Raw genomic sequence first — 26,958 nt, 5'->3', positions numbered from 1 at the left:
TACATTTCCGCTATGTGCAGGCACTGTTTGGCCAATGCAATAAATAATGGAGTAAACACAAGAACCCCTGCTCTCACTGTGCTTGGTGGAAGGAGATAGACAATCCACATGAACAACAAGTTACATAATATGTTAGAAAATAGTAAGTGCCTGGGAGAAATAGAGCAGAATAAGGAGTTGGAAGGATGCGGAGATCGTAAGTAGGATGCCTCATCTAGAGGTGGCATCTGAGCAATGTAGATATCCGAGGACAGAGCATTCCAGGCCTAGGAGACAGCCGATGAAGGCACTGGGTGCCTGGCGTGTTGGAGAAACAAGGAGATCAGAGGTGCATATGTGGGATGGGGGAGGGGAGAAACGGTAGAAGATAAGAGAAGAAATGGGGCAAATCACATGGGGCCTCTTGGGCTATCGTAAGAACTATTAATCTGAGAGCGATGAGGAGGCATTTTTGGAGCCGAAGATTGACGTGATCTGATCTGGGATCCCTAGAGGCTGCTGAACTGGGAATAGGATAGGAGCAAGGATGGAAGCAGGGGGAATCAGTTAAGGGGAGAGAAGGTGATGATGGTTTGGACCATGGTGAGATCAGTGGAAGTGGGAGGGAGAGAAGATACTGGACAAATCTTCAGGGTAGAACCTACAGGATTTATTGATAGATCAGCTATGGGATGTAACGAAAAGAGGTCAAGGGATCTTGAGATCCCTCCATATTAGAGATAAAGAAAAACACGAAGATTTTAGATAACCGGAAAAAATCATATATGATATATTGTAGAAATAAATCCTTAAACACTTCAAGTAATTCTCTCCCCGTTTGAGCCATCACCCCTCCCCAGCCACGGTGATGTCGGGGAGGTCAGGTGCGCAAGTCTCTCGCCAGGGTCAGCCCCGCCCGCCCCGCCCCGCCCCGCCCCGCCCCGCCCCGCCCCGCCCCGCCCCGCCCCGCCCCGCCCCGCCCCGCCCCGCCCCTGGCCGCAGTGGCCCCGCCTGTCCGGCCCCGCCCTTGTTGCCATGGCGATAGCCGGCGCTCTGGCCCTATCTCGGAGTCTCCCGCGAGGCTCTGGTTGCTATGGTGATCGCTGGCGCAGGGCCGTCGAGGGACTAATTCGGCTCCAGACCCCGCCCCCGACGTCCTGGATGCGTCAGGCGCCCGTCAGTCCCTTGTTGTGCTCGTTGCCATGGTGATCGCGCCGCGGGGGCCGCGGCAGGACGCAGTACCTGAAGCTGACGCAGCCGCTGCGGGTGAGTCCGCGGCCCTCTCGTCCCACCCTGGTCCGCTCGCGTGATTCCCCTCCCGCCTGCCACCGCACAACCCGAATGCGGCCTGCGGTCCTGGGCTTCCTGGGCCTCCTCACTTCCTGAGCGCCCACCCTGGGCCCCCAGTACTGGTCGGGGGAGCCGCCCGTCCGTTGGGGAGGTCAGCAGGCCTCGGTCAAGGCCCCAGCGGGAGAAGGAGACGCGGGGCTGTGGACAGGCGGGAGGGCCTGGCAACGGGTAGGGTGGTTCCAGAAAAGGCCTGTGGGCTGAACCCTAAGGCCTGAGCCGCCCAGAGGCTTCACCTCTTACTGACCGAGGGCAGGGGACCCATACTTCCTCACTCACAGCTCAGGGAGGGGCCACTCCTGGCTGGACACCTGGCAGGAGACTCCTGTCTTCACTCCCAGGCAGGGCGGCAGGCCTGGTCCCCGCACCCACCACCACGCTGCCTGCAGAGTGAAGATGTGACCCCTGGCCCATATTCATTTTAGAGGAGGCTTCGACCTGCCTTTACAGCTACTACAATGTTAGGCATAGACTTTGGGTGAGTCCCCAGGGATTTTTCTCTGCTCCCTAACTCTCTTTCCCTTAATTGGGTCCACAGGACTTCTGGAAGGATGAGGTCTTCACTGGTGCCTTTGGGGCCCCCTGTGAGCCAGGACCGCGTCATTACCAGCTTCCCTAAGGTACAGAGGCACTAGGCCAGCCCTTTATGTGTGCACTGCTTTCGGGACACCATGTCTGCATCCAGCTTTCCCCACCGCATTCACCACCAGAAGCAAAGCAGGTGAATCGGGGCCATCAGTCCCAGCTGGCAGACCCCAGACCCCAGGAATTTAGCAGACTTCTTTTTTTTTTTAATTTACATATATGTACTGTTCATTGTTTCTAAGAACAGTTTAGAGCTTTAGCTTTTTAAACTTACATAGTTACCAAAGGAATAAAGCCAACCACAAAATAAGGATCAACAGAATGCCATAATCCAATCATAAAGGACAGTCAAATGTGCTTAAACATATTCAAGAAATCAGTCATCTAAGTTATAAATAATAAGTAGTTCACTTGAGTCCTTTTTTTAAGATTCTACATATAAGTGATTCATATGGCATTTTTCTTTCTCTTTCTGGCTTACTTCACTTAGAATGACGATCTCCAGGTCCATCCGTTTTGCTGCAAATGGCATTATTTTTATTATTTTTTGTGGCTGAGTAGTATTCCATTGTGTATATATCACAGTTTTTTTATCCAGTCATCTGCTGACAGACTTCTTGAGAAGCCAGGAGACTTGATGTTGACCTTCCGAGGTGGGCCAGCCAGTTGAGGGTGATGCCAGGAGGCAGTAATGTTTGGAGGTTAAGGGCACAGACTTTGCAGTCAGACAGTCCTGGGTGTGAATCCTGACTCCATTAAGCTGTGTGACCGTGGGCAAGTTACTCAACCTCTCTGAGCCCCTTATACCCAAGGCTCATTTCTCTCATGTTGGTTGCCTGACTCATGGTAAATGGGAGCTCTCTTGCCCAAGTTTTGGTCACTGTTTTTCTCATTATGATTGTTACATAATCAAACAGCACTCAGTTTCCTGACACCAAATCCAAGTTTCTCCCCTCTCACCATTCTGCCTTCTGTACCTGCTGGAAACTCACAGCTCTCTTCCATCTGTATTCAAATCCAATATTAATCACAGCAGGGAATGCAAATCAGTACAACCTCGGTAGGGGGCAGTAGGACAGTGTCTCTCAACACAGCTGATGCCCCTGCCTACCCTCCTGTCCAGCCACTTGGGGCCTGGCACTGCAGCAATTTGTAAAGCAGGAGATCAGACACAACATACTGTCCTCGGAGAGGAGGCCACTTAGCCGAGTGCTGCTTCCTGACACAAACCTGGGGATGAATGAGCGCCTGTCAGGGGCTGATGTGCCGTGAGGGCCCAAGTAAGTTGTTAAGCACCACGTGTGAGAGAGGAAGCAGGAGAAAAGAAATGCATGTGTCGCTTAAGTGAGCAGAAAATCTCTCCGGAAGGGTACTTGAGAGCCTGCTCTCAGTATGTTGCTGGCTAGGGTTCTTGAAATCCTTAATCAACAGAAACTAATAACAGACCAGACAAGAAATTCAGGCAAAGCTTTATTGGGACTGCAGCACGAGGGAGTGAAAACAAGTAACAGGTGCCCTTGCTCGCTCCCCGAGGTTGGGGGGTGGAACTGGCCCCTTAAATGCGGTGAGGGTAGGGGCGGATCAATGGTCCAGCCACGGGGCAGCGTTAGGTGGTCGGTCCACCCCCTTGGTGGGCCATGTGCAGGGATCACGGGCAGGACCTGCTTCTGCTCCCGACATTTCAAAAGTGGCAGTTGGGTTTTTGGTCTTTTTGTATGTTATTGTTCATAATTTGCCCCAACTGTGCACAGTGTGCAGTTATTTCTTGTCCCTTATAGTTTCTTTGTTCTGTTGCTGGAGGAGACGTTTGTCCAGGTGCAGGCGCTGCGGCCCAGGGTCCCAGGTCCCAGCCTGTCACAAGTGGTTGCCTCCGTATGTAGGGGGAAGAAGTCCTCTCTTGAGCCTTAAAACTTGTGTCCAGGGCTGTGGGGGGGGGGGTGAGTGAGGAAGGGAGGTTCTGGGTCTCTTCTAGGGTCTGCAATGGTTCCTCCTCCCCTTTTCCTGCCTTCTGGCCAAGTTCTTTCTGCACATACACCTCGGTGCCCCAGACTCATGGACAGCTCCCTGCAGGATTTTCCATCTCATCAGAGGCCCCGGCAGCTGCTTCCCTACAGAGCTTGACAGTGGTGACCGGGGATGACAGAGATGGGTGTTAAAGAGTCAAAGGAAGGAATGTGTCATCAGCCCCAAACAGCCCAGGCCTCTTGGGATGAAGGACCTCATTTATAAAGCAGGACAGCGATGCTCAGAGAGGTCAGGACAGCTGTCCAAAGTCACACAGCTAGACTCAGGGGAGCCCAGACTTATCCTGACTGTGGGCAACTCGACTTTCCCCATCCCTGGGAAGCAGCCTGGAGCATCAGTCCTGTTTCCACAGGTAGTCAGGGGTCACAGGCCACTGGGTTCCCGCTTGGGCTCCCTGGTCCATCCTGGCCCTGCTCCTCCTGCTCAGGGCTCACAAGACTCTGGAGTCTCACAAGGTCCTGACACGGTGGAGGGTGGATGTGACAGAGGGACCAGGGACTGCTGGGAAGTAAGTCACCACCTGCTGCCTTGCTCAGTGAGGGAGCCGCAGCTTCACAGAGCCATGTGCCCACCCGTCTGTCTGTCTGTCTGTCTCTTTCCAGTGCTACACGCCCGCCGCCTGCCTGCAGCTCAGGGAGCACTTCCATGGGCAGGTCAGCATCGCCTGCCAGCGCAGGAGCACAGGGACCGTCGGGTGAGTGCCCCCGTCAGAGGGTGGGGAGGCGTGAGAGCATGCGGGAATGAGACTGGTGCACAGACTGCACGGGTGCACCCTAGACAGACACCCCAGACGGGCCATCCGGACTTCATCTGGCTTTACCCACTAGTCCTCTGCCATCGGGATGAGTGCTCCTGCTCAGTGAGACGTGCACCTGGGGTCTTAGCGCACTGCTGTTCCCTCTGTCTGGAGCGCCTTTCCTCCCCTTCAGGGCTCAGCACAAGTGTCAGGTCCCTGGGATCTTCTCTGAGTCCCCACAGCCTCCTGGGGGCTCCTGTGTTCCGTGCACTGACCTCCCCGGGCTGTGTGTGCATACCTGGGCTCCCCACGAGCTCTCACCCCTCACCCGGAGTCAGGGCCACCTGCTCCGGCACTAGTGTAGGCACAGTGCCCTCGCAGACGTGGCCGGGGAACTGCACCAGGTCTCCAGGTGACGCAGAGGTGCCCTCTTGCTGTCTGCAGGCAGAGGTTAGTGGTTTTGGCACCAGCTGCAGAAACACTGTAAGTGTTACCCACAGTCCCAGGAATGTTGCTGCCAGTGGTGCAGGACACACACGGAGTGAGGGGGCAGCTGGTCCCAGAGGGTAGAGGGAGGGTCCCCCACTGAAAGCCTCAGAGTTGCTTTGCCTCGGGCTGCAGCCCAGGCAAGCAGTGCTGGGTCCTGTCCACAACGCTCCCCTGGCCTGCTGGGCCTTTGCAGACCCTCTAGGGGAGCAGGTGACAGTGGTGTCCTGGTCAGGGTGTCCAGCGAGAGTCCCTGCAGGCACACGGCCCCAGGCCCTGCCCCCAGGCCTGCGTCTCCTGCGCTCCAGCTCCCTGCCTGCGCCCCCAGCTTGGATGCAGGCCACCCAGGGCTCTTCCCACTGCTCCCACAGCCCAAGACTCTGCCTCTCGCGGTACCCATTTCTGATTTTCACAACAGGGACAGGGGCCCAGTGGGGTCAGGAGTACAGCCCTAGGGACAGCAGAGTCCCCAGGACAAATGCAGGCCCTCCTGCCTTCCGGTCTGAGGGCGAGTGATGGGAGCAGAAGTCCCAGAGCGTCACAGGTGGCCCATCACAGGGAAGGAAGGACCCACGTGCAGGACGATGGTCCCAAGACCGTGCTTGAGAGCAACACGCATGTTCCTCGCAGGCTCAGACTCTCCAAGGTGGTTGTGGTCGGCGATCTCTACGTGGGCAAGACCAGCCTCATCCGCAGGTGTGTCTACCGGCCACGCCTCCCCGCACCCGCTCCTCACACCTGCCTGGAGGCCCAGATGCTTGTCGTAGTGGGGACAGTGTGGCCACTGGGAGGAGGTGCAGGAAACTGGGGAGATAGTGGGTCAGGCAGAGAGTGGGGCATCCCAGGAGCCTGGCGATGGTTACACCGTCCCTGGGGTCACCTCCCTTCTCGTGGATGCATCGTCTGACCTGCAGCTTCTCCCCACGTAGTTCTTCTTGGGCTCCGTCCACCCATGGTCTGTCTCTCTGGCCGTCACTGCCTGATCCTCCCCACGGGTAGCCATTGTGTCACCTCCAAACTTTTACTGTCAGGAGTGAAGCCTCTGCTTACACCTCTGACTGCTCCCTCGGCCCCCACAGGTTCTGCAGGAACGTCTTTGACCGTAACTACAAGGCCACCATTGGGGTGGACTTTGAGATCGAGCGCTTTGAGGTTGCTGGGATCCCCTACAGCCTCCAGATGTAAGTCACTGTCAGATTGCGCTGTTTTCTGCGCAGTCACGGGGCTTCGCAGAGACCCCTAGGGAAGGCCACAGTGCCTTCTCGACTGTGCCCTGTGCGCTCAGGAGGACCCGTCGGGACAAGAGGCCTGGGCAGTTGCATGAAACTGGGCTTCCCGCCTCCCTGAGGCCCTGGGCGCTCCCTCAGACCTCACAGCCTGATATGCTCAGGCACCTCTGCCCTCAGTGGCCCACTGGCCTCAGTCCCTCCGCTCCAGTTTCTCTCAGGACAGCCCAGAGTCTCCCCCAAGGCTCATACTTTCCCATCAGAACCTTCGGGACCCTGCCCTCCCTCTCCTCTGGCGCCTGGTCTTTGGCCCTGCCCTCTCCTGCATGGCTTCCCTGCTGGCATTCCCCAGGCCTCTGTCTCGTCCCCTCCTCATTTCTGTCTCCCTGGGGTTCACCCCTGCTCCCTGGAGTCACTCCTCAATCCTCCCTGCCCTTCCTGTCATCAGGATGGAGCTCACCCCTCCTGGCCCACTCCCTCTCCTAAACTGTTGAGACGGTGCCCGCTCCTCTGGGACCAGCCCCAGTGCAGTCCTGGAGCAGGTGATACCCCCAAACCTCACCCAAGGGGAAGTCCAGGGTCAGACCCGAGCAGAGGAGGCTATGTAGACACAGGGCTGCAGGACTGAGGGGATGAGGAGCCGGGAGACTGACAGGGGAGCTTCAGTGGAGCCAAGCAGAGAGAGGCCTGGGCTGCACTCACCATTGTGCTCACAGGCCACATCTAATTTGAGGGCCCAGGACAAAGCAGGGATGGCCTCTCATTGTCCTGTGCTGAGGCCATTGCCAGCCACCCTCCCAGTTCCCACCCAGAGTCATTTTCAGAAGTGAATTAATGAAAGCATCCAGAAGTTCTGCAGCGTGCTCAGTCACTGGAAAACACTTCAGACCATTGGTGTCTTGTGGTTTGTCAGCTTGTTAGTTTACTGAGAAAAGTTAGATTTTGATGTATTGATTTTTAAAATGGATGGATTTTCAGACTTAGCCTTGCATTTTGACCTGCCTGTTTCTAAACTAGGGCAAGTAGATCTCAGCATGGTGTGTCTCTCTCTTCTATACTGTGTTCATGGCAGACATCATTAATCAATTGCTGTGTTCTTTACCGTAGAGCCAGGATTCAGCTCCTCCAGAGAGCTGGAGCTAACTGATCAGAGATGCAAACCATGTCCCTGTTAGACACCCCACCCCAACCTGGGGAGCTGAGCATCCCTCACTTTCACATCCCCCTCACCCAGCCCCCCACTGCTGTGTGGGAGGTGGAGCCACACCGCAGTTACATATGAGCAAACAGCAGAGCCACAGCTGGTGGCCCAACCAGTAGCCCCAGACCCATTGATGGGGCCTCCTCTACAGGTGGGCTTCCACATCTTCGGAGTGAGCCACATCGGGAGCGTGTTATCTTTTTCATGGCAGGGTCAGAAGGCACTGAGCTACAACTCCACTCATCAGGGCAGTGGAACTGCTAAGGCCATGCCCCCCTCTCCCCAACCCAGGCACAATGCATCCAAGCGAGCGGGTTCCCCCACGGGGCACCCTAGGAAGGGGACATAAGGAGTTGGGTGTGGGGACACCCGGCTGGCAGCAGGCACTTCCAAAGCCCATGAGGCTGGTGGGGGCCTTTGGGTTTCCCATCCAGGACACCATGATCCATCACTTAATCTGCCACCTCTCCATTTCCCTCTCTTTGCCATCACACAGCTGGGACACAGCAGGGCAGGAGAAGTTCAAGTGCATCGCATCTGCCTACTACCGGGGTGCGCAGGGTAAGCAGCCGGGTGATAGTGATAGTGGGGCCTCAGCCACATGTAGCAGGGGCTCCCCACCAGACTCCCAGCAAGAAGTCCAGGTCTTGTGTGCAGGCGCCAAGTCTGCCCTCTGAGAACCACTGAGGAAACACAGGGGCCGGTCCACACCTTCCAGCCGAGCTGGGCTGGCCTCTGCAGTCACACACTTCAGGGACCTGGGGTGGTGGGCGTTCCCTGAAAGTCTCTGGCCCTGTTTCAGCTCAGAAGGATGCTCAGAGAGGGGAGTGCTTGTGCAGAGACCCCAGAAAGAAGAGCAGAGTCGACCCAGGAGCAGGGAGCAGGGGCAGGCTGGGGGAAGGAGTGGAGGAGGGCCCCTGGGTGGGGCCCATCAGGGTTCTGCACCCACCACCTCCACGCCAGGGGCCGCCTGGTCAGCAGGCAGCGGCCACCTTAGCTGCCTACTCTGACCAGGAATGAGAGGGAAGGGGTTTCAGTGGGAGATGGAGCGAGGCGTCTGAGGCATCCAAAACCAGACTCCAGTGATGGGACGGTTATGTCCACTCAGTACTGGTGTTAAAAAATCACATTTTCATTAAGGTTTGAAAAAAAGCAGAAGTGGAACATCCGCTGTGGTCTCTCTTCTCGGGGGGATGACACCCCCAGGAATAAGAGGTGTGAGGCGCCTGGCCCAGCCCTGCAGATGGCAGCCCGGGCCACCGTCACCACTGCCATCAGTTTCCTCCCTCACTTCCCATCCCCCTGCCGGGGCGGGACAGTGCACAGGTGGCCTGTGTCAGGCCCTGCTCACATCCTCCCCCGACCCCGGGCCAGTAGAGAGCAGGCCCTTCTAGAATGATCACCACGGGGGGCCGCCCTGGACACCGCGGGACCAGGTGGACAGTGGTGGAGGAGTCTGGGGCAGGGGCTGCCTCTCCAGGTTTTCTCCCCACCCTGCTCCTCAGAAAGTGTCTCCCTGGGGCGGGTTGTTGTGAATCACTCCCACAGCCACAGCCGCCCCTGGTCAGAGAGCGGCCCCATATCAGGCTCTGGACCAAGAGCTTTAAAAAAGCTGCACTGGCTTAGTCCTCACTGCCACCTGCATGCAGGTAGCTACCGCCCTCCCCCTTCACAGACTGGGAGACCGAGGCTCTCGGCGGTTAAGGCCCTCACCTGTGCACCCTCAGTGGGGAGCAGCAGGGAGACCTGAACGCAGGAGGTCACTGTGCCTCCCTGGACCTGCTGTGGCTGGGCTGCGGTGTGTGGATATTGGGGGGGGGGGTCCTCAGGGGCAACCAGTCCCTGCTGTGGGGTCCAGAGCTGAGGGCTCAAGCGTCCACCCCGCTGTTCAGTGGGAGCCCCCTTGTCCCACCATGTTTGCCTCACCTGTCACTTACCGGCCCTTGGCTTTCCCCTGTGTGCAGTGATCATCACGACCTTTGACCTCACGGACCTGCAGACTCTGGATCATACCAGGCAAGTCTGGGACTCTTGGCCCCTGGGGTCCCCCGAGCTCCCCAAACCTTGGCTGTGACCTGGGCCCTTGACGGGGTGTGAACGACCAGGCTCACTGATCAGAACCAGCCGTCCACAGGCCGATTCCTGCCCCGTTGCCATTTTATTCCTCAAGTTCTGCAGCTGTCTCTGAAGGCGGGGCGGCCCACACTGCCTTGGGGCTGCTGTCACCACCTTGAAAGCCTTAATAATTTGGAGTGGGGGGCCTAGCATCTTCACCTCCCATGGGCCTGTCTGCAGGGATACAACTGGGCACTTGCTGCCTGGGATGGGGATCTGCTCGGGTACGCTGGCCACATGACTGCCTCTGGAGGCCCTCCTGCTTCCGCCAGGACCAAAGCCCCTTCACCCCACTTCTGTTTGGGGCATTCACACCCACATCTCCAACCCTGTGAGGGAGGCCGGGCTGGTCACTCCAGTTGGTGGGAGTGCAGGACTCACCCAGGGTGGACCTGCAGCTAGGAGGGGGGCTCCAGCTCCCCTGATGGTTCCTTGCATCCCCACGCCACACCCCCAGCCCTGCGGAGGACTGGGCTGCACCCCGACCTGGTCGTCCTGGGCTCCTCGGGGTGGGAGGTGCCATCTCAGCCTATCCCCTGTGGTCCAGGCAGTGGCTGGAGGATGCACTGCAGGAGAATGAGCCAGGCACCTGCTTCCTGTTCCTTGTGGGGACCAAGAAGGACCTTCTGGTGAGTGGAGTGGAGAGGCCTGGGGCGGCCTTGGAAAATGTGTCCCTTCCCACCCAGTCGAGGGACGGAGGGTGAGGCCCATGTGCCTAGGCGGGAATTTGCAGACTGCAGGCCCGGGGGCCGAAAGTGGGGGCACGCGCATTCCCTGTGCTGGTCCCGTCAGGGCCGCTGGCACCCAGACTCTCCTGGGACCACTGGGTCTCACCTCCAGGCAGGCACCCACCCCAGGCATGTCCCCCCAGGAGACCTGGGTAGCTGGGTCAGCAAGGCTGCTTCTCCCAGTCAGGGGCGGCATGTGAGCAGGCGGAGGTAGAGGCTGTGCGCCTGGCCAACGAGATGGAGGCTGAGTATTGGTCAGTGTCCGCCAAGACCGGTGAGTGGGTCCGGGCCTGGGGGAGGCTGTGGCAGGAGTGTGGGTGGAAGCACCAACCCCAGCCCCACAGGAACAGAAAGGTCCCCAACCCTGTAAGCACCTGCCGTCTTATTGGAGTAACAGCACGTTCCCTGAGAGCTCCCTGTAAGCCAAGCAGGACTGCTCTGCAGTTGCACAGGTTGTTAGCTGCACAAAGGCAATGTGTGAGTTGGGCATGGCCTCGTCCTCCTGGAGGAGGATGCACAGAGTGTCTGCATGGGGGCTGGTGGTTCTAATCCTCACCACTGCCCACTGGACAGGTGCTCACAGGTTACAGGGAAGCAGGCTCATGTCTGATCTCCGCACAGCCCGGCGCCTGGCCCACAGGAGTGCTCAGTAGCAACTGATTGGAAGAGTAGGTGCTGGGAAACCAAGGCTCATTGATTTGCGGGAGTGGCCGGGACAGGTGTCTGGAATGGGGAGTCCATCCCCTGCACTGCCCTGCCCAGACACCCCCCAGAGAGGGGCCGCCCTGGTTCCCGCACCACTGTCTCCTTCCCAGTGCAACTGCAGGTGAGAGCAGAGGTGGCCGGGGTCATGGCTGTCCCGTGTCCACAGGGGAGAATGTGAAGGCGTTCTTCAGCCGCGTGGCCGCCCTGGCCTTTGAGCGCTCGGTGCTGCAGGACCTGGAGCGGAGGAGCAGCGCCTGGCCGCAGGTCGGCAACGGGGACCTCATCCGTACGTGCAGGTGACGGGCTGGGCTGGGAAGCAGGCTTGCAGCCTGAAATCCACGTCCACCTCCCTCTCCTCCCAAGACCCAGCCATTCCCGTAGCTGGCCACCCTCTGCTATCCTCTCTGGGCTGTCCCTTTCCCCTTCCCTCTCACCTATAGCTTGCAGCCTTCCTGCCTGTCTGCCTGCTCAGCTATCCGCCCTGGATCTCCCCATCCTCCGGCAGCCTCCTCATGGGCCAGGCCAGGCATCCCAGGCCCTACTGATGTGTCCTGGCCTCGCTTCTCCTGGTCTGTGCTTTTTCCACTCTGTTGTGCCACCTGGAACTCATCCTGGGCCTCTTGGCCTGTGCCCAGTCACCAAGGCCTTGAACAAGAGGCCTAGGAGTCCAAGTTCAGGGCTCTAACCAGGAGAGTCAGCAGAGGGTACCGGTGGGGGCCCTTGACGCCAGGTGACTTCTCCCCTCCTTACAGGAATGGAGGGACATCCACCCGAGACCCAGGACAGTGAGAGGCCCTCCAGCCTGGGTTGCTGTTAGCCAAGCCTGCATCAGAGGCCTCTGTCCCTGATCCCGCGAGGGCAGTGCCTCCTGTGGCGTGGAGGGTGGCGCGGCCGTGCTGAGCCCCAGGGCTCTGCCTCTCCTCTCTAGCGGGTCCAGAGCCAGAAGAGGCCCCACTGGCTGCCCCAGGGCCCACGCTGCCCAGCTGGTGGGGGCACTGCGGTGATCATGTGGAAGTCTGGTCACACACATGGAGCCACCCGGCAGTTCCCCCAGCCCGGAGGGGCCTCACGGCCACAGACACAAACACGGGCCCCCAGAGCCCACGGTCCTCTTGGGCCCTCTGCCCCAGCCTTCCTGGTTGACCTCGGAATCTTCCTCCTCTCAATGGTCCAGGCAAGCAGGACTTGTCGAAGTCAGCACATGAGGGTAAATCCACCTGCCATCCTGGTCTGGATTTTTCTGTCAGCAGCAGGACTGGCCATTCTGGACCTTTCCGGCCGAGGGGCCATCTTTGGCTCCTCCGTAATCTGTGGCATCCTGCCCTCCTGGTTAGTGGGCAAGGAGGGGCAGAACAGGCCACCCGTGCCCATCTGGCCCTGAGACACAAGGTTCCCCAGCCCAGCTGCGCCTGGGTAGCTCGCTGCTACACCCTGGAGCGGGGCACTGCCGGCTCTGCCCCCAGCAGCTGTCACCTGGACTCTGCGGGGCCACCCCTCTCTGGACCCTTGTGATGGGGTCCACGCGTCCTGGGACACTGGAGGCCCTCCAGCACCTGGCAAGTGGGTTCCCTGTCTCCATCTCCTCCCTGTACACCCAGAACAGGCAAGCACAGCCTAGGCCCCCTCCCCAGCTCCTGCCAGAGTACCCGGCCTTCTCCTGTCCTCACACTGCTCCCCCACGGGGGCCTCTTGCCCCCCACCTACCCCGCACGCCCCAGCCGTGGGTGTGTGCCCCTTCCCGCCCTCATCAGCCACAGGTGGGTGGTTCAGCCGGCGTCTCGCCTGCTTCTTGGAGATGGTGAGCATTCCTGGGGCAACCGTGTGGGCGGCACCATCTCCCAGTGCCCCCAACAGTGCCGGGCACACCACAGGTGCCCAGTGGGTGCCCACCTGCTCACAGCGATCGCCAGACAGTGGCCAGGGAGACACGGCTTTCTCTGTCCATTCCCCCGTCACCAGATTTTGAGCTCTCCTTTTTTATAGACATAAGGTACTTCTTTATATAAATCATTCTCAAAGGACTTACGTACATGCTTATTGTAAAACAGGACAGCACAGGGCTTTGTGTACAGAGCGACAGTCCCCCGTGGCCCGGGTGTCAGCCTTGTCTTGATGCCCCCCATCTTCTAAGCAGAAGGGGCTCCCAGAGGTGGGGGTGGGGCCCTGGCACAGGTCACCCAAGGAGGCCCCGAGATGAGACACCCTCCCAGCAGCCCCCAGGCTCTGCCATCTGCTGCGGCCTCCCATGTCACCTCCCATATGTCAGGCAGGCAGAATGTGGCTGTCACGCGGCCTCCTTCCAAGCCTCCCCCCACATCCAGATGCTTCTGGCATATTCAGGGCCACCAGCCACCTGTCTGAGCCTGCGGCCCAGGAGGGAGCAGGCAGTGCCTCCTTGCTTGTAGGCCCTTCCCTCTGCTCCGTCATCCCCAACAGGTGGATGGCACCCCTGGCCTGAGGTGCTCTGGGCCTCTGACCTCAAGGAGCCACAGCCTGGACCACCTCACTGGCCGTCCTGGCTCTCTACGAGGCTGGAAACGCAGGCAGGATGCTCTGCCAGGACCCCCTACTCTACTCATCGCAGCAGCGGTGGTGGAGTGACAGCTGAGGGGCCTGGGAGGAAAGGCCCACATCTCACTTGTTGGAGCCATTGGCCAAGGAAGTCCTGCAGAGACCCCTGCTCCCCACTCCAGGCCGGGGCTGGTGGCCTGGAGGAGGTGCTCCACCAGGCACCATTCAGCACAGCACGACCAGCAGGACGAGGAAACAGCTGGATCGATCAACCCTGTGTTCTGACCTTGCCCGCAGCTCCCAGGGGCTGACAGGTGACAGATGGGGGGTCACGTGGCCACATCCCACTTGCAGAGAGTCGTCCTCTGGCTTCTGGCCCCCAAAGTGGGTGGGGATGAGGGTATAGACGGGGTAAGGAAGGACAAAAAGTGGCCCAAGCTTTCAAGTCGGCCTCAGGCAGAAAGCCCTGCTGTTGACACCACACGTGACAGCTGCCTGGTGGCACCGTGTCAGGAGCCTGGATCTGGGACTTGGGCAGGCTGGGCCCCCACTTACTGCTGTGTGACTGGAGGTAGGGGGAATCGCTGCCTCTCTCTGGGCCCCTTTCCCCACCTCCTGCCCACATGATGGCTGCGTGAGATGGAAGGAAATCACATCCCTGGAGCCCCAGGCTGGCAGCTGGTGAGAACCCCAAGACTGTGGGACTCCCGTGGCAGGGCCACTGCACCCCCCCATAGGCACCTTAGCGTGAATGAGGAAAAGGTACCAGGTGGTTCCTCAAACAGTGACACGTGGAATGGCCACGCGGCCCAGAATTCCTGTTCCTAGGAATAATCCCAAAGGAACTGAAAACGACGGAAAGTGTGCGTACACACTTGTTCAGGCATCGTTACTGACACGAGCCAAATGTCCCCCAGCGGATGGATGAACAGAATGCCGTCCATCCATCCAATGGGATATCATTCTGCCTCAAAAAGGAAGAAGGTGCTGACATGTGCTACACCGGGTGGGGGGCCTTGAAAACGTGATGCTCAGTGAAAGAAGCCAGACCCCAAAGGCTTGTGTGAATCCATTGACAAGAAATACCCAGAATAGGCAAGTCAGAAAGACAGAAAGGAGGTTGGTGGTTGCCAGGGGCTGGGGAGGGGAGAAATGGGGAGCAACTACTTCATAGGTTTCCTTTTGGGGTGATGAAACTATTTTTGAACAAAATACAAATTGGGGTCACACTAACATGGATGTACCAGATGCCTCTGAACTGTTCACTTGAAGATAGTTTTATCTTATATGAATTTCACCTCAATTGTTTTAAAAAGCACTTCTTGCTCAGGACATTTGATATCCATCTGTTAGAAAACTGCCCTTATAAAGTGACTTTGAAACAACAAGACACCTTTTGATAATTGCTGTCACCACCAGGTGGGAGCTGGGAACGAGGCTCTCTTTGATGTGTGCCCTTGTGCAGTGCACGTCCCACCCCACTGTAGCTGGCAGCCCTGCTCAGGAAACCCCCGAGGAGGACAGGGCTGGCCAGTCCATTTTACAGAGGACACTTAACTGATGTTAGCCCCACATACTAGTGGGGCCTTCTGACTTTGGAATGGCCAAAAAAGGTTCTGGAGCTGGAGGACTGGGTCTCAGCCTGCCCACAGCTGCAGGGCTGACGTGAGGGTGAATCTCTGGCTAGTGGGAGGATTGAAGAAGATTCTAGAAAAATGCTCATCCTTACCACTCAGTGAGCACGACCAGGGGCTGCTCACATCCTGGAGCTGAGGACCCAAGGGCTGGCTTAACTTTGTTTTTTAATACAACAACTTTATTGAGGTTTGATTCACATACCACACAATTCACCCATTTCAAGTGTACAATTGAGTGGTTTTTAGTATATCTGCAAGGCTGTGCAGCCATCACCACTGTCTAGTTCTCAAGTATTTTCAAAAAGAAACTCAATGACTTTTAGCTGTCACTCTCCATTCCTCCCATCCCCTGTCCCCAGGCAACCACCAACCTGCTTTCTGTTTCTAAGATTTGTCTATGCTGCACATTTCCTGTAAATGGAATCATACAACTCGGTGGCCTTTTATGACTGGCTTTTTTGACGTAGTGTAGTGTTTTCAAGGTTCATCAGTGTTGTAACATGTATCGGTACTGCATTTCCTTTTAGGGCTGAATAACATTCATTGTAATATTCCGTTGATGGACATTTGGGTTGTTTGCCTCCCCAGGGTTCTGAGGCAGCCAAAGTTCTCCATTGTTTCCAGCAGAGGGGGCTGTTGGGTCCTGCCTCTCCTGCCAGCAAAGAGATGAGATTGCCTTGGGGAGGGGTTTGCAGAAAACTGGGTCTGGGTTCAAAGACCACTGGGGCTGCTGCTGAGGGTACATGAGGGTGTCTGTGTGTGTGTGTGTGAGTGTGAGCTCACAGGTGTTTACAGGTGACAGAACTCATCAAATCACACGCATCAAATATACCCAGTTGACTGTATATCAATTTTACCCCAATAAAGCTGTAAAAAATATGTTTAATAACTTTTTTAAATTACAAAAGATAGACATAATCATTATGGAGAATTCAGAAAAGCATAATGAAGAAGAAAATAAATGTCACTGGCCACTCGGGGACAGCCGTGGAAGCCCTGGTGAAGTCCCCTCCGCCTGTTTGAACGCCTTGGAAGGCGCCATGGGGCCAGTGTGTGTGCAGCCAGGGCCCAGGGCCCACCTTGGCCCCACTAGATGAGTCTGCACCCCTCGCTCTGGATGGACTCCTGGGTCCCGGTCACGTCCTTGGTCAGCGACTTCTCAGGCTTTCTGCTTCTCCGTACCCCACCTCCCCAGTCCAGCGCCCGCCCTTTCCTGATCCAGTGGCCTGGGGGAGGGGGGACTGGTTCTCCAGCCCTGTGGCCATACACACCAGCTATTCACTTAATAACACCACTCCCACTTCTGCCTCTGGTCTTGACCTTCCCTCTGAGCCCAGACCCACCCTCTCTCCATGGGATATCCCCGTGGGTGGACTCTGGGCACCCGGAGCCTCAAGAGGCCACCCCTGGCTTCCGCATCACAGTGGTGACACACTGTCCATCCATAGCTGGTCCTTCCTCTCCCCACATCCAATCTGTGTGCTAGTCCAGGACAGACTCTTGTCCGACCCCTTCTCCCCATCACCTTGCTTCCACCCTTGTCTGGGTCATCAACGCCCCCTACCTGGACCAGTGCCATGGCCCTTGACCACTTGCCCTGTTCCCCACACCAGCCCCCAGCTCTCCATGTGACAGTCCCAGCACGTCACTCTGCTATGGACTGTGCCGTCCAGTACAGCGGCCAGTGCGGCTCTTTGAATTTGAATTCCCTAAAGGCACATCAGATTAAACTTTCAGTTCTTTAGTTGGAAGGAGCTGCATGGTAGGTGCTCAGGAGACGCATGGGGAAGCCGGTGGCTGCCACGTGGTTCAGCATGCCCACCGTGCTGGAACGTTCTACTAGCTAGTGCAGGCTTTGCACCTTCCAGCTGCTTTGGGGTTTGTTGTTGTTGTTGTTGTTGTTTTCCATTTAGAATAAAACCTAAACTTCTTACAAGCCTGTGCAGCCTGGCAGCCCACACCAGCCTCGCCTCCTAACCCAGTTGCTCCCCAAACACGTAGAACTGAACTCTCCCCGTCTTTGCCTTTCTGTTCCCTGTCCTTAGGACCTGCTCAGCCGTCACCTCCACTGGCCCTTCCCCAGACCTCTGCCCCTTCCTGGATGCCCGCCCGCATGGCACACACACCTCTGCTGTGGCCTGTTCTGCCTGCCTCACCCTTACCTCCTACACATGTGTGTCTCTCTTCCCGGGCTGTGTGCTCCCTTGCCCAGCAGTGGTTGAACACCTACTGTGTCCTGAGCACCGGGGGTTCACCAGGGAACAAAACAGCTGTCCATCCTTGGAAGTTTAGATCTAGCTGGGCACAGACACCAGATGGGGGTTACAGAGCGTTATGTGTCTGGACCCCACTTTCCTCTTCATTCCTCCCATCTTCAGAGGGATGGATGATAACAAAGCTCTTCGGGAAAGGACCAGAGACCCAGGGTGGGAGTCAAGGGAAGGCTCCGAGGATGGGAGGAGTGTCCTTGGGGCCAGAAAAAGCTGTCCCATGGGAAGATAGCCACTATCTCGGAGTGTCCTTCTGCCCAGCAAGCCACTTGCTCTGCCAAGAGAACAGAGCCTGCAAACTGAAACCAAACGGCATCCGAGTTTGACTGGAGCTTGCTTATGCATGCGGTATTTAAGGTGCAGCTGAGTTGGGGCCTGTAAACCAGAGAAAGGGACACCTCTCTCATAGAGGAACTCCCCACAACGTATCCTTGTCTCTCCCAGGTGCTTAATGATCGTGTCCTGCTGAGCCCACGATTCCCCCTGGAAACGGAGGGACTCTGTTAGCAAGGGGGAAAAAGCAGGTTGAAAAAAGCTTTTCGGATTCTCCCTGATGACTGCCAGGAAATAGGGTTCTGGAGGCGTGGGTTCTAGTCCTGCTGGGTCCACTCGCTGGGTGACGGGAGCAGGTCATCCAAGGAAGGCAGCTAATAGCGTTGGTGAGCTGCTGGGAGGTCAGGGTTTATGGTACCCATTCTAAAGAAGAGGTCACTCAGCCTGCGAGCACTGCTGGGATTCTGGCCTCGCTTTGCACCCCCCAAAATGAAGGCATCAATTCCTGTTTCCACACCCGCAAAACAGGCTTTACAAGGGCCCTGTCTGCCTGATGAAGGTGTGGGAGGGGACATGGGGCCTCCAGAGGGGGACAGCAGGAGGGTGGAGAGCCTGCAGGGGGTGGCGGTGAGCTGTGCCTGGAAGCATCTGCCAGTCCCACCCCGGGGGCTGTCCTGCCAGTCTCCCAGGGCTCCAGCACTAAAAGCAGTCATGGGAAGGCACAGCGGTGTTTCATGTTTGCCCCCTCTGGGTGCCTTACACAGGGCACTTACGACATTTTACATATGAAGACAAAACTTAAGCTCAGAGGGGAAAGGGAATTGCCAAGGACACAAAGCCTGGAATGAGAGAGACCTGAATCCCAGCCAGGCCGGCCTGGCCACTGGCCCTGGGTTCTGTTCCTTTAGATTAGATGTCAGAGCATCCGCTCTGGTGGCACTGGAACCCAGGGGAGGGCAAGATAACACCTCACATCCATGCAAGGACAACAGAGGGTGGGCAGGAGGGAGGGGCAGGGAGGGTAGTATCCTGTTCCCATTTCAATGGCCAGGAAACAGAGGCACAGAGAGTCAGAGGCTGCCAGGACTCAAGCCCTGGTTCCTGGTTGACAAATCCTGTTTGCTTTTCCCCTCACCTGGCAGGCTGGTTGGGGTATTGTCACTTTGCGCTCCTCAGACTTCCTGCAGGGTGCGCTGTGCTGTGTGTCTAAGACCTCTGGGCTTCCCTGGAGAACAAGAAAAGATTTTGTTGCACTGCCCGCCTGGGCTATCCCGTCTTCTGCCGAGCCCTGGGCGTCCCAGTGGAGGCTGGCGACCCCCTTAGAGGCATATTACACAGAGAAGTTCCGAGTCAGGCAACCCCGGGACGAACACGGGCTCAGGACCGCAGCAAGGGAGGCGTGGGTATTGAGTGACCGGGGGAGAAATTCTCATTGATTATCTCTGACAATCCCGCGTGGCAAAAGTTGCTTCATCACCCACCCGGCGATTTGCTTCATCACCCACCCGGCGACTTCAGGGCTGGAGACCGGTTGGCACCGCTGGGTGACCTGCCCGCTGGGGGCGCACTCAGACCTCACTCCCGGGAGGGGCCGCCGGGCTGGGGACAATGAGGGTGCAGGGGTTCCTGTCCCGGGAGTACAGAACTCTCCCTCCCGGCCTCGGTTTCCCCAAGCTCGGGGACGCAGGCCGGGCCGCGGCTGGGCGGGGGAGCGGCTCCTTTAAGAGGCCCTCCCGCTCCGTCAGCCGCGCCGCGGCCACCGCCCCCCGGCCCTCCCCTTCCTGCGGCGCCGGGTGCGGGCCGGGCGCGAGTGCGGCGAGAGCGGGCGGGCCAAGCGCAGCGCCAGGAGGCGGCGGCGGCCGGGCGCGGGCGCGGGCGCGGGAGCCCGAGGAGAGAGCAGCGCGCGGGCAGCGGCCATGGGCTAGTGGGCCCGGCAGAGCCGAGGCAGCGCTCGCCCCGCGCGCGCCGGGAGCCCCGCACACAATAGCGGCGCGCGCAGCCCCGCGCCCTTCCCCCGCCCTCGCGCGCGCCCGCCCCGCGCCCCGCCTCGCGCCCGGGGAGCCTGGCCGCAGCCTCACCTGCCGCCCGGGAGGGGGCGGGCATTGTTCGCCCGCCGCCGCCACCGCCGCCGCCCCGCCGGGGACATGGGGGCCGCCCGGCGCCCCGGGCCGGGCCTGGCGAGGCCGTCGCGCCGCCGCTGAGCCGGGCCCCGCGCGCAGCCGGGCGGCGCAGGTGAGGCCGGCCGCGCCATGGTGGACCCGGTGGGCTTCGCCGAGGCGTGGAAGGCGCAGTTCCCGGACTCGGAGCCGCCGCGCATGGAGCTGCGCTCAGTGGGCGACATCGAGCAGGAGCTAGAGCGTTGCAAGGCCTCCATCCGGCGCCTGGAGCAGGAGGTGAACCAGGAGCGCTTCCGCATGATCTACCTGCAGACGCTGCTGGCCAAGGAGAAGAAGAGCTACGACCGGCAGCGCTGGGGCTTCCGGCGCGCCGCTCAGCCCCCCGACGGCGCCCCCGAGCCCCGCGCGCCGCGCCCCCAGCCCGCGCCCGCCGACGGCGCCGACCCTCCGCCCGCCGACGAGTCCGAGTCCCGGCCAGATGGAGAGGGTTCCCCGGGCAAAGCCAGGCCCGCGGCCGCTCGCAGGCCCGGGACCGCTGCTCCCGCGGACCGCGACGACCGGGGGCCCCCCACCAGCGTGGCGGCTCTGCGCTCCAACTTCGAGAGGATCCGCAAGGGCCCGGGCCAGCCAGCGGCGGCGGACGCCGAGAAGCCCTTCTACGTGAACGTCGAGTTCCACCACGAGCGCGGCCTGGTGAAGGTCAACGACAAAGACGTCTCGGATCGCATCAGCTCCCTGGGCACCCAGGCCATGCAGATGGAGCGCAAGAGGTCCCAGCAGGGCGTCGGGCCCGGCCCGGGGGATGCGCCCAGGCCCCCCTACCGCGGGCGCGCCTCCGAGAGCAGCTGCGGCCTCGACGGCGACTATGAGGACGCCGAGCTGAACCCGCGCTTCCTGAAGGACAACCTGATCAACGCCGACGGCGGCGGCAGGCCCCCCTGGCCGCCCCTGGAGTACCAGCCCTACCAGAGCATCTACGTCGGGGGCATGATGGTGGAAGGGGAGGGCAAGGGCCCGCTCCAGCTCAGCCAGAGCACTTCGGAGCAGGAGAAGCGCCTTACCTGGCCCCGCAGGTCCTACTCCCCTCGGAGCTTTGAGGACAGCGGAGGCGGCTACACGCCAGACTGCAGCTCCAACGAGAACCTCACCTCCAGCGAGGAGGACTTCTCCTCGGGCCAGTCCAGCCGCGTGTCCCCGAGCCCCACCACCTACCGCATATTCCGAGACAAGAGCCGCTCGCCCTCGCAGAACTCTCAGCAGTCCTTTGACAGCAGCAGCCCCCCGACGCCGCAGTGCCAGAAGCGGCACCGGCAGGGCCAGGTGGTCGTGTCCGAGGCCACCATCGTGGGCGTCCGCAAGACGGGGCAGATCTGGCCCAACGATGGGGACAGCTTGTCGGGCAGGGTGCCTCAGGATGGCGCCTTCCATGGAGACGCAGGTGGGTACCTCCACCCCCTTGGTAGGCACACCTGCCCCTGGCTGGAAACCACTGAGCAGGAGGGAATACAGGGAGGAATAAGTGGACACTTTGGGGAGTGATTTTCAGATACCGTTGTGAACTGATTCATGCTGCCCCTGTGCCCGAACAAACTCCATCCTGCTTTCCTCCTGAATGCAAATTCCCAGTGCTTGCAATGAGATGGGTTGGGCGGGGTGGTGTGTGGGGGTGGTAAGCAGCTCATTTCTTTGGTTCCAGAGCCGTGTGCTTCTTGTGAGAGTCCTCTCTGTGGGTCAGGACCAGGATGCCCTGGGCAGTCATCTCCTTGCCCACTGATACTTCCACCCCGGGCAGTTGGGATGGTATAAAGAAGGGGTCAGCTCTGCCACCTAGATGGATGTTTTCAGCTGGGATTGATCTGTGTCTTGGGCATTCCCCATCACTTGACCTAGAAGAGTTATGTGACACTTGGTGAATCCACGATGTGCCAGCTGCTCCCAGGCCTTAAGAGTGTCAGGTTCACTGGTGAGCCAGCAGCCCCAGTGCAAGTCAGAGCAGGTGAAAATGCGAATTAGAAGAAAGCGAGGTGACGGGCAGGTCTGACTCAGTGGGCCACAGAAGATCTCCGGGGTTGAAGATTTTATCTGGGGCCAGAGCAGAGCCACACCCGTTCTGATCTGCCTGGCACTGGTGGGAGACGTCACCCATCATTACTCACCTCTGTGCCTCTTACCCCATCTCCATTTTCTGATCCTTCGGCACACTCTTCCTCCTGTCTCCCCAAGGTTGCCTGCCCACTGGTGCTTATCTGGGGCTCCTAATCCGTGGTCTGACTCCCGGCCCTCAGATTAAACCTATGGGATTTTATTGTGTATATAACTTCTGTGTACAAACGCCTTGAGATGTTGGGCTGATGGGACTGGGTGTTGCGATCCAGGCACAGTCTGTGATGGGGGTGGGGAGGGGGGCCTGGGTGGGGGCGGGATGTGAGGCAGTCGGGACTCTCTGAGTCCTAGTCCCTGTTGGGCTGATCCGGTTTTCTGCTCCACTGATTTTTCTTTTTCTGCTGATGGATTTGTATGTGCCTCCTCCATCAAGAATCCTCTTGAAGCAAGTGAGGCTATTTTTGGCTCTGTCCAGCGGTCTCTTTGCAATCAGCGCTCCGTTCTGTTTGTTTTAGGCCCATCCAGTGGCCGGCCCTCCATCTGCAACTGGGTGGCTGTGTTGGTGTTGCTGGGACCTGCGGCCTGGCGCAGCCTTCAGCCCAGCCCTCCGTCTCTCGGGGCGGGTGGAAGGCTGTAATGTTTAGAAGCCTGCTTTGTAGGCACATCAGCTCCTCCGGGGTCTGGAGGATTGCCCTGTGGTCACTTGGCACCAGCCTCGGCCGGCCAGCTGTCAGCTGAGCGAGCCAGCTTGAACTGGCCCTCAGTGCCGTGGTGCAGGAGGATGTAATTAATAAAGCAGAAAATAAGAGGTTTTCATGGAGACCTGTCTTCTGAAACGATGTTCTCTTGCTGGTGGAGGATTCTGAGTTTCCAGAAGGTGGGGCCCTGCCGGCTGGGGTGTGTATCAGCGGGCCCTTCCCTGAGCTCACAGCTCCTGCAGACCGGAGACCCCGGCTCTGTGGGTGACACAGAGCAGGTTCTCGGCTGAGAAGTTAGCTTTCCAACTTGGACCCCACTCTCAGCACTTTCTGGATCCTTCCCTGAATTGTCCTCAAGGTTCCATGTTGTCTCTCCTGTTACGTTTTAAAAGTCCTTCTGGGTTTAGCTCTGGGAGCCTTTCAGCTCAGTTGCCAGCACCCTCCTCTGAGGGTTGTGCTGGAGAGGATGGGGGGATCCCGCTCTGGCCCGGCCATCTGTCTCTGTCCTGGCTGTTTACCCACGTTCTCGGGCCTGGGGACTGCTCGGCAGGGCTGCACCTCTGAAAAGGGCCAGTGATGGAAATCACAGTGTGGGAGGGAGTGGAAGTCACTCTAAGACTCTGTAGCAGCAGCAGCTGGTCCGTGGCCTGGACCTAACAGCTTCAGGGTCCCTTTGGATGAGCGGGCTCTGGTGTTTCTGAGTTGAGAGAAGAAGCTGAAATGACCATCTGCCGCTGTGTGCCAGGGCCCCTCGGGTCAGTCCAGGGGGCCTTCCAGCTCCGCACACCCAGGTCCCCCTGCTGTGAACCTTGCTGCGGGCAGGCTCTTCCCTTGTGCCCCGTGGGCTGCAGAGGAGAGAGTCTGGTCCCTGTCATCTGGGAGCTTACAAATTACAGGGAGATAGGAATGCACACGACACTTATGTGTGTTCAGAGGGAGCGCGATCAGGGAAGCTTCTGGAAGCAGCTGCACTGGAGAGGGACCTTCTGGTGAGGGGAGCTGTCTGCTTGGAGGAGCAGTGGGAGCAAAGGCTTGTCACTCTAGACTGTGCCTTTTTGTTTTTTTTTTTATCGTGGTGCATTATGTATGACAAAATTTACCGGATTAACCCACTTTAGACATTTTTCAGTGTATAGGTCAGTGGCATCAAGTATATTCACATTGTCATCTTAGCTGCGCCCGTCACTGTCCCTTAAACTCCCTTCAAGGACTTTGGTGACCCTTTCCTGAATACGGCCACACAGCCAAGGGTCTTTCCTCTTTTGGGTCTCAGGTACCCCCGCCCTGCGTCCCTCTTGAGTTGGGACCCCAGGCCTTTTGTTTCTTTCGGGCGCTCCTGTGAGTTGCTGCCCTGTTTTTCCACATTTCTGTTAAGCAGCTTCATTTGCCCTTTGGATCCTGGTGACGTGTTAGCGTCAGAATGACCATGGCTTTGTTCTTCCCTGGGGCAGCCAGTGTGAGTGAGTAACTGCGGGGCAGTCAGATGTCACCCAGGCCTGGTGTGGGCCCCACCGGCGTCTCTGGCCCAGAGCCTGTGGTCACCTCCAAGTTGAATGCAGGCTCCTCCCTGTGGACAGAGGCAGAGGGGACAGAACTGGGTGGGGTCTGAGACCGCTTAAGTCACCAATGGAGTGGAAGCTGAACCTATAGTAAATTTTACAGGGGTTCTCCGACTCAGGAAGGATGACTTTCTTGTTTTGGGAACAGAAGGAGGCATTTTGGAATTATCCTGAAGGAAGGAGCTGGGAGTGGTGATTTGTGGGGTCCAAGGGACCGTGTCCCCTCATTCCTCCCTGTTGCCTCATTTGGTGCTTCTGGCTTCAGTGGCCGCCTCCCCTCCCTGGCCGGGAGTCCTGGGCCCAGAGAGTCACCCTTGGCAGGACAGAATCCAGGTGAACCAGGCACCTGGGCCACCTGGGAGAGGATGCCACGGGGCGTGAACCTGGGCTGCAGCCCACCCTGCGTTTTTGGGGGGCTCACGTTCATGGTGGAGGGAGAGATGTCTTCCAGTGTCTCGAGTTGCCAACAGTAGGCCTGAGTTTTGACTGAGGCCTTTTAGATCAGGGCTCGGGGGGTGGGAGTGGGCGGGTGAAGGATTTAATTAACTGTGAACCCCAGGGGGGTCTTGACCCCGACTGGAATTACAACCCCAGTGGCTTCTGTTGAATTTTTTCCTTCCTCTTGAAGAAATGTAATCATTTTATTTAATTAAAATGTGTTGTTTATGTATGTATGGTAGGATTTTCTTTATCGTGGTAAAATATACGTAACCAAAGGCGGCATTTTTACCATTTTTCAGCGTCCAGCTCAGTGGCATTCAGTGCAGTCATGTTGTTGTGCAACCATCACTATCTCCAGAACTTTGCATCTTTCTGATGAGAAACTCTGTATCTATTACGCGATAATGCACCTGCCCTTGTCCCCAGCCCCCGGCAACTGGTTCTGCGTTCCGACCCCATGAATTTACTTGTCCTACGTACCTCAGGTACCCGGAAGCAGGTACTAGCTGTCCTGTGTGTCTGGCTGATCTCGCTCACAGAGGGTTTTGAAGCTGCCATTGCCAGGGGCAGCATTCTCATCCTCAGCGCCTCATCTCTGGTCCTTAATAGGTGTTTCTTTTTAGTAAAACACCTGTGAGTGATGGGGGTGTTTCCTTGACTGTCACGCCCACGTGTGTGAAGTGATCCAGTGTATTAGTGTGCTCAGGCTGGAAGTCCAAGATCGAAGGTGCCAGCAGGGTTGGTTTCCCCAGAGGCCTCTGTCCTTGGCGTGTAGATCCTCCCCTCCCCACCCCGCTGCCCCTTCACATGGTCATTCCTCTGTGCAGGCGGACCCCTGGTGATGTGTGTGTGCCTAAGATCTCTTATAAAGACACAGTTCAGATTGGTTTAGGGCCCACTCTGACGACCCTGTTTTAACTTAACTCTTTAAACCCTCACCTCCACACAGTCCTGTTCTGAGGTGCTGGAGGCTAAGACCTCGACATGTGAATTTCGAGGGGGACACAGGTCAGCCCACAGCCCTCAGTGAGTCCCTGATTGGGCAGCAGAGAGAGACGGTGTGTGTGCTGGCGGGTTTTAGGAGGAATTCGAGTGAGGTGGGTGGTGTCAAGCAGCCTGGTGGGGCCAAGAGGACCCAGCCGGGAGAAGGAGAGGCCGCGTCTCTCTCCTCACTTGAAAAGCTACAGGTTGGACCTTGTTGTTGCTAAGATCCTTTCCTTCCATTGTTAAATTCTTATCTTAAAAGTTTATTAACTTTCCCCACATCTTTCTCCTGTTTCCTGGTTTATACCTGCGTCTCCTTTACCATGGCAGCCCCCTCTCCCCTCTCACGCAGGGGTATTTATTGAGCGTCTGCTGAGTGCCAGCCACTGTCTCTGGAAGGTCTCTCTTGCCTTTCTTCACGGGTTTGTGGAAAGGCTTCTCTCCAAGGGGCCTTGTCTGAAAAACTAGCGCAGACGAGCGGAACCTTTGTAACGTCCTCACATCCTCCCCGACTGTGTATCTTTCTTTAACTGTGTGTGCAGCCATTTCCTGTTAATCTTGTGTCTGTCTGCTTTCCTCTGCAGGTTGGTGAGATCCTGAAGGACCTACCTGGGTGTCTGTGTCTGGGGTGCCGGGGGTGTTTGTGGGTGACAGGTGGAGTGAGACCACCTCTCTGAGGTTTCCCTTTGCTCCGGCCCCTCCCCGCTTACCGGCATCTAAATGGCCTCAGATTTTCAGGGGCCTAATGATACAGGTGTCCAGCGAGGGAGATTGTTAGCTTTGAGGTGGTCTGGAGGTAATCTGTCCTTCTTTGCTGAGGCTTGGGCTCCCCCTGCTCAACCCTGAGAGTTTCCCGAATCCCCAGCCTGGGCCTGAGAATCAGCATCTTAGATTCTGGCCTCGCTGCTGCTACCTTGCAAAATGACTGTGGATGGGGCGATGGCGGGTGCCCCCGGGAGATGCACCTGCCCAGGTCTGGGGGCCGGGTGGGGGGAGGGACTGCGATGCCCGACTTGGGGAGTAAACATGACTTTGGCGCAGGCTGTGTCATGTGCCCATGGAGTGTTCTCGTAAAGTGGCTGGAGTGAGATTATGACCATAATTGTGCGCTGTTGGTGGAGTGGGACTGAGGGGTGTGAGACGCACTCCCTTGCCCGAGGTCAGGCGGTTGGCAGCAGGACTGGCGCTGGCCTCTCTCCTAGGCTGGGGGGTGATGCACGAGAGTGGGCCCA

The 26,958-nt window shown here is 58.2% G+C and overlaps 3 protein-coding genes across 4 annotated transcripts in view; 2 read left to right on the top strand and 1 right to left on the bottom strand.

Annotated features, from left to right (window-relative positions):
- RSPH14 (radial spoke head 14 homolog) overlaps positions 1-1,713 on the bottom strand; it is a 57,142-nt gene extending 55,429 nt beyond the window's left edge. The window contains exon 1 of the mRNA XM_032471660.1: positions 1,606-1,713. The gene's annotated coding sequence lies outside the window, so the exon portion shown is untranslated. The remainder of the gene's footprint in view (positions 1-1,605) is intronic.
- On the top strand, positions 1,182-16,160 carry RAB36 (RAB36, member RAS oncogene family). Its single transcript, XM_032472247.1, has 12 exons — positions 1,182-1,245; positions 1,288-1,420; positions 1,865-1,946; positions 4,539-4,630; positions 5,789-5,854; positions 6,238-6,339; positions 8,082-8,146; positions 9,550-9,601; positions 10,248-10,329; positions 10,612-10,702; positions 11,300-11,419; positions 11,886-16,160. Exons 1-12 carry the CDS (start codon positions 1,182-1,184, stop codon positions 11,948-11,950), a joined length of 1,014 nt encoding a protein of 337 aa, XP_032328138.1. The 3' UTR covers positions 11,951-16,160.
- Positions 16,161-19,608: 3,448 nt separating this feature from the next.
- BCR (BCR activator of RhoGEF and GTPase) overlaps positions 19,609-26,958 on the top strand; it is an 88,781-nt gene continuing 81,431 nt past the window's right edge. Inside the window, exon 1 of one of the 2 annotated variants that reach the window (XM_032471657.1) lies at positions 19,609-21,379. In XM_032471657.1, the coding sequence (XP_032327548.1) occupies positions 20,074-21,379 (1,306 nt within the window). In that variant the 5' untranslated portion in view covers positions 19,609-20,073. The remainder of the gene's footprint in view (positions 21,380-26,958) is intronic. The other variant, XM_032471656.1, reaches the window with a different exon arrangement.

Source organism: Camelus ferus, chromosome 32 (genome assembly GCF_009834535.1).
Source record: "Camelus ferus isolate YT-003-E chromosome 32, BCGSAC_Cfer_1.0, whole genome shotgun sequence".
Classification (NCBI taxonomy): Eukaryota; Metazoa; Chordata; class Mammalia; order Artiodactyla; family Camelidae; genus Camelus; species Camelus ferus.
Note: the sequence above shows the minus strand (reverse complement) of the source record. Positions and strands in the feature narration are given on the sequence as shown.

Coding starts and splice junctions, on each gene's coding strand:
- RAB36 (XM_032472247.1), top strand. CDS start 1,182: ATGGTGATCGCGCCGCGGGGGCCGCGGCAGGACGCAGTACCTGAAGCT. Junction 1,421..1,864: donor GCCGCCCGTCCGTTGGGGAG/GTCAGCAGGCCT, acceptor TTGGGTCCACAG/GACTTCTGGAAGGATGAGGT. Junction 1,947..4,538: donor TCATTACCAGCTTCCCTAAG/GTACAGAGGCAC, acceptor GTCTCTTTCCAG/TGCTACACGCCCGCCGCCTG.